The sequence below is a fragment of the Euprymna scolopes genome, chromosome 40, assembly GCF_053919585.1.
Source record: "Euprymna scolopes isolate OS-2025 chromosome 40, ASM5391958v1, whole genome shotgun sequence".
Lineage (NCBI taxonomy): Eukaryota > Metazoa > Mollusca > Cephalopoda > Sepiida > Sepiolidae > Euprymna > Euprymna scolopes.
In genome coordinates, this window is record NC_136521.1 from 43,312,395 (window position 1) to 43,319,598 (window position 7,204).

Below are 7,204 nucleotides of genomic sequence, written 5' to 3' on the forward strand. Positions count from 1 at the left end.
ATAGTCAAAAGTGGAATTGTTAATGATAAACGAAAATCAACTCAGCAAAAAAAGTTTGTTTGTTTTTTTTTTGTAAAAAGGGTCAGGGAGTGAAGTTCGGTTGTGCGGAGAACAGAGTTGATTGGGTGCGGATTTGTTGATTTATTTATTTATTTTCTATTTGTTTATTTACTTATTCGCCCATGTACTTATTCATGCTGATGTTAGAGAATGGAATTGGTGAGGTGAGGGGTGGGGAGTTAGGTTATAAGGCCAAAGCGTATGTAGATGTTATCTTAAACAACTGGTTCGCCTGTCTACTGCTCGCTGCCAGCCTGAGACTTACAAGAGCAAATGTATTTTTTAATTCTTTTTATTATCTCTTTTATTTTAGTATTTCCATTTCTTTCTGCGAAAAAGTTAGGATTTACCAGGATCTATTGACCATTTCTTGGGCACAGTGAAAGGGAGGGACAGAGGAGTACGAGGTGTGAGTAAAAAAGGGAAAGAAGGAAGAGGAAGGAGATGGGGGAGAAGGAAAGAGGGGAAGAAGATACACAAGTTAAGAATTAAGACCTATCAAAAAATATTTGTCACCACAATTTCACGTTTATTCTTGAAATTTGATATAAGGCATTCATTCCAAGTAAACTGGCTAAAAGCTGTGACCGTTTTAACGAACAGGAAGTCTATTACACACACACACACACATTATATATATATATATATATATATATATATATATATATATATATATATATATATATAATTTTTTTAAAGTTTGTTTTTGAAATCTCATTACTTTCAATGTATACCGTTTTCGTTTAACGTGTCTGGATTGTTATTTTAAACCCCAGTCACCCTTAATAATAATATATATATTCAATATGGCGTAATCGAAAAATAATAAAATATTTACTGTCTCTCTTCCAATTTTCGGATTTTAATCATGTCAAATCACACTTTAATTCCTTTTGACGGATTGATTGTTGCTATTTCTTCTTCTGATGAATTAAGGGCATAATAGATTCACTAATTGGTATAATAATTAAGTGATTGATTTTACGCTACAAAACAGATACTGTCAAGAATTGTATAAGTCGACTGATTTAAGGAATAAATTATAAGATGGTCAACATCACGAATTTTGGAATATAACTTTTTGTCATTTATTCTCTATATTGCTCTGTAATTACATTGAACTTCTTAAATAAGGATTGATATATATTATAAGGAAATATATTTCTACAGAAATATATATATATATATATATACAAATATATATATATATATATATATATATATTTCAGGTTTTAAGTGTTCAAAAGTCAGGACTAATGAAGACAACAAGGTTGTTAGATAGTGATCAATAAAAAGAGCAAAATATTTTTTTTTTATTATTTGAGGGTAAGCAGTTACATATGGTCGCTACAAATAGCCATCTGTTTCAGTCAAAGAGACTTCCTCAGGCGACCCATAACCTCTCGACGCCAAAAAGATGGCTATTTGTAGCGACCATGTGTAACTGTTTACCCTCAAATAATAAATAAATAAATATCATGAATCTTTAGGGGACAAAATTTAAATATCGCAATCATGAAGGAAAGATTTTTATAATTCATAATTAAAAGTAAAATGCATTTTAAAATAAAGAAAAAGGGTCGAAGAAGAGGAAAGAAACATAAAGATGGGAAACCGGTCAGCTAACTCCTACTTCTCTTCATAATCGCGTTATATATATATATATATATATATATATATATATATATATATATATATATATATATATATATATATATATATATATATATATATGTAAGGGAAGTTAGATCTGGAATTTAAAGAGCAAAGTTTACTTGAATGTGTCAACACTTTAAAACAATCTTGCTGATAATACTGTGCTGATGAGGAGACAAATATTCGAATGCAATTATTCTCAATGATTCTTGTCAATTGTAAATAAAATAAAATTGTTTCCGAAATAATCGTACACTCAAGTTGATTTTGGTTGTTTTTCCAGTTGAAACTGATTCATAATTTATAATTATAATTCTTTACAATCAATATATATTTTATATATATATATATGTATTGATTTATATAATTATTAATATTTATAATTTATATATATATAACATATATATATAACATATAATTTATATATATATTTATATATATATATATTTATATATATATTTATATATATATTTATATATATATATATTTATATATATATTTATATATATATTTATATATATATAACATATATATAACATATAATTTATATATATATGTATAACACACACACACACACACACACATATATATATATATGTGTGTGTGTGTGTGTGTGTGTGTGTGTGTGTGTGTGTGTGTGTGTGTGTGTGTGTTAATCATTTACTTGCAACGTAATCGGTTTGTATATACCAACTGTAATGGATTAAAAAAATTATTCTCATGAATAAAGTGTTTTTTCAGTGAAAAAGCTCTATATTTATATAAATTTTGTAAATTTTGGATAAAGTCCAAACTCAATAAATGCCTTTTTATTTGGTTTAAGAACATATATAATGTAGTATAATAATTCTACGAGTTCCAAAAGAATCATGTTTTCTCAGTTGGATATTTATTTCTTCTCAAACGGTATCCGACGCGTCAACCAACCAATACAATATTGTTTCGTATAACGGCTAACAAGTCTGCAAAATTATGTTATTGTTGCATATTTAGTCACGTACTCTTTAGATGTTTATGCTTAAAAACTTATAAAAACACCATTTTGAACAACTTACATGATTCATATAATCGACACATTCTCCCGTGCCTTTTCAGTTGTGAAGATTATCAATATTTTGTATTGGTTAGATTGCGCGATGGATACTTTCTGAAAAGTAATAAATAACTAACTGAGAAAACTTGATATTTTGGGAACTTGAAAAATTATTATACTACACTATATACATATATACATATATATATATGTGTGTGTATGTGTGTGCGCGCGCGTGTATATATGTGTGCGTGTATACATGTGTGTATATATATATATGTGTGTGTATATATTTGTATATATATGTGTGTGTATATATGTGTGTGTGTATATATATATATATATATATATATATATATATTTGTGATGAGATGATTATAGTATTTTCTCCGATTCCGATACCATTATCGATTCTTTTCTCGATTCCTGATTCCGATACAATTACCGATACCGATATTGATTCCGACTCTTTTAAAATCTTGAAATATTTAGTTGTAAAGCTGTTTTGATTTTTTTTAATTATTTTTCAGATTATCGCAAAAATTCATGTAAAATACGTAAACCTAAAAAATACACTCGACAGGTGATATACAGATTTTTATTTTATTGGTAGTTGCAAATCTATAATTATTACTTTGTTTTACAATAAAACAAGCCAATAAAAATAATCAATTAAAAGAATCGATTTAGGCATCGAAAAATAGACGCACATTTCCTATTCTGATACGAATTCCAATTCCCCCAAAGTTCCAATTTTTGCAATTCCCGATTTCGATGAATCGTCCCCACGCGATATATATATATATATATATATATATATATATATATATATATATATATATATATATATATATATATATATATATATATACTAGCATGGGTGCCCGGCGTTGCCCCGGTATTTGGAGGTGTATACTGAGCAAAAAAAAAGGTCAATTTCTTTTAACTTTGACCCCTATTATGACCCCCTTAAAATTTATTCTTTTGGGCTCACATTAAGTTATTAAGTTAGATCCATGTCCAAGGAACCTATATCTAAAATTTCAAGTGTTTAAGACCCAAAATTGGCGGAGGAGTTTGGTAGAATTCTCAAAGGTCAAATCATTGAACTTTGACCCCTTAACAGACAAATTTCTGGCCGAAAAATGATCACATAGATTTTCCCAAATCTCAGTACCCTGCATATCAAATTTCGAGTCTGTAGACTAAACATTGACAGAGTTATTGCGTAAGGAAATACACACACACACACACATAGACAGACACACAGACAGACACACAGACACGTTCACTTTTATAGATATACTAGCATGGGTGCCCGGCGTTGCCCGGATGTTTGGAGGTGTATGCTGAGCAAAAAACAAAAATAACAACAAAAAAAACGGTCATTTTTTTTTTTAACTTTGCACCCTTATTATGACCCCTTACCAAATTTCTGGTCTAAACATTTGAAATTTTACATAAAGGGTATTAAAAGATATGGTAAGCTTTTTAATCGGTTTGGGTCGAAAATTTGAGCTGCCAGGGGGTCAAAGTTCAAAAGATTTTTCGTTTGCCGTGTCTAGCAAACTATTCAGTCAAGTTTGTGTCTAAACATTTACAATTTTTACACAACGGTTATTCAGGCATGCAGCAAGCATTTTAATCAGTTTTGGGTGAAAATTTGGCTGCCAAAAGATCAAAGTTTAAAGAGTTGACCTTTGCAGATTCTACCAAATTCCTCTGCCAAAGACTTGAAATTTTAGATGTAGGTAACTTGGACATGGGTTAAACTTTGTATTTTGATTTGAGACAAAAATAATGAATGTTAAGGGGTCAAAATTGGGGTTAAAGTTTAAAAAAATTACTTCTGTGGTCTCTACCAAATTACTCAGACAATATTTGAAATCTTACATAAAGTGTATTCACACAAGTTATGAACACAGTTAGACACAGTTAATCAACCGAGAATCACTCTATATAAAAGCATATAAGATATTAACGGATACACACTTGAGAGTCAAAACAATGAAAAGACTATGCTGTTGTCATATCCCTACTCATAACGACAGCCTCTAAGGTTTTCCTAGAGCTTAGGGAATAACCAAAAGTCACAGGGAGCAAGCTTTGGACCATATGAAGGGTAAGGGCTGTCTTGATGCCCATCTTGATCAAATAGTCTCGGACAAGGATAGAGTTGTGGGGAATTTGCGTAATTCTGCCGTACTTTCAGTTTCTCGCAAATAATTGCGTATACAGTTCCTACACTGATACCAAACCGTGTGCTTATTGTCTCTATAGACATACGACGGTTCTTATCTATGAAATTCTTTATTTGGCCAATCGCCTCTAGTGTTCTGACTTCTTTACTCCTCCCACGCCTCTAATAATCCCTCACGAGCTCCCTGCGTTTCACTGGATCTCTTATGCCACTCAAAAATATGCTCGATTCATGCAAGATAGTCCAAAAGCAGTCTGAAGCATTCCATAAGTTTCTGCGCCATTTTTTTTCCAAGATTTAAACAGAATTTTATTGCAGATCGTTCTTCTAAAGTGTCCTAACGTCCAGATTGCATTTTTGGAATCCACCAGCTGTGACAATCAGGCTTTAGTAGGGTGTATTCCAATTCCGGTTGTAGCTGTTCATTTGAACCAAAAATCATAAAGATTGGTCAGTCACCCCATAAGATGTATACCAATAACATAATTAATTTTCAAGAGCTTCGGCAATTTTATATGCTAGTACAAAAAAAAAGCCTGGAAACTTATTGAAGGCACATCGTATATTATCCTTAAAGATAATATATAAGGAAAAATTCATATCATTCAGCCATATAATTTACGTACAAGTTTACAGTGTATGTTAACACACTTTATAACGTAGACGAAAAGAGGACTCCTTATTCATAACTTAATGCGTGTTTTGTTTTCCATTGCAGGTGGTGGCGAGACAAGAACAAGTGCCACGGGCATTCGAACGACTTGGAAAAGGCCGATTTAGACGTGAAGGACACGGCAGGGGTTTTCCTCCTGTTGGCCGGCGGGCTGGTCTGCGCTCAGGCATTCTTCCTGTTCAAGAAGTTTTATCTCCAATCGAAAATTACGAAGCAACAAACGGCTGAGGTCGAGGCCGGTACATCGAAAATTGCCCTCATGAACAAATCGGGATAGCGCAGATGCAAATACAATTGCACAAAACATCTTTTAGAATAGAGAGAGAGAGAGAGAGAGAGAGAGAAAGAGAGAGAGGGGGGAGTACAGAGATGGGTAGTTGAGCATACAGTATATACCAATAACAAATAATAATAAATGTCACTTATGTTAAATTATAGCTTACTTTTTTTTTAATTTCATATCGTTTATATTTTAATATTATTGTTATAGGGCTCTATACGAAACCTTTGTGTGTGTGTGTGTGTGTGTGTGTGTGTGTGTGTGTGTGTGTGTGTGTGTACGCGCACGCGCCTGTGTGTGTGGTTTGATGTTTTGCCTCATTTATAGACCGTTTATGAGTTGATTTATGTATATATATATATATATATATATATATATATATATATATATATATATATATATATATATATACACATATATCTGGGTAGTTGTTTTTGTGTATATCCGTTCGAAGCGTTGAGTGAAATTCGAAGAATAAAACATGTATAAATACATTTGATGCCAAAACTGTAAGCGAAATTCTTTTTTATAAAATAAACAGGTGTTTATTTTTAAAGAAAATATATTTCGAAGTAAGACTCCTTTATCAATCTCTTTTTTCTCTCTCTTTTTCCTGAAAAAAAGATTAATAAAGGAGTCTTACTCTGAAATATATTTTTTTATAAAATAAACAGGTGTTTATTTTATTAAAAAAATTCGCGTTGCAGTTTTGGCTTCAAATGTATTCATACATGTTTTATTCTTCATATATATATATATATATTTATATATATATATATATATATATATATATATATATATATATATATATATATATATATATATATATATATATATATATATATATAGTATCTGAAAAAACTAGCACGGTGCAGAATTTTTTGATAAATGTCTATTTATTTAAAAATTTTAAATCCATTCAGTTTCGACGATATACGTTTTCATCAGGCTTTTAATTAGGTTGTGTGTTTTTTTTTTTTTTTTTTTTGGTTTTTTTAAGCCCTTTTGTTTCTTGGTAGCATGGCGGCATTAGTCATGCAAAGAAGTCGGTGTAGTTTTAAACAGCGATTTTTTTGTTTAATAATTTAATGAGGGTCACGCTTGGCTCGCATGAAATAAATTAGATATAGCTTCCTCGTGTTTATTTGAATTGGAATTCATGAGTTAAGAAGCCACTACAACGCAACGTAGGATCTTTTAATGAACCTTTATCTACTTAAAGATTTAAAATCAACTTAGGTTCGACGATATACGTCTTCATTTCCCTTTGGTTCATTGTGGAATATATATATATATATATAT

The 7,204-nt window shown here is 30.6% G+C and overlaps 1 protein-coding gene across 1 annotated transcript in view; it reads left to right on the forward strand.

The window, feature by feature from the left end:
- The window catches only part of LOC145265655 (glutamate receptor ionotropic, kainate glr-3-like), a 75,740-nt gene extending 69,666 nt beyond the window's left edge, over window positions 1–6,074 (forward strand). Inside the window, exon 12 of the mRNA XM_080121721.1 lies at window positions 5,668–6,074. Within this exon, the coding sequence (XP_079977847.1) occupies window positions 5,668–5,899 (232 nt within the window). The 3' untranslated portion in view covers window positions 5,900–6,074. The remainder of the gene's footprint in view (window positions 1–5,667) is intronic.
- Window positions 6,075–7,204: the final 1,130 nt, after the last annotated feature.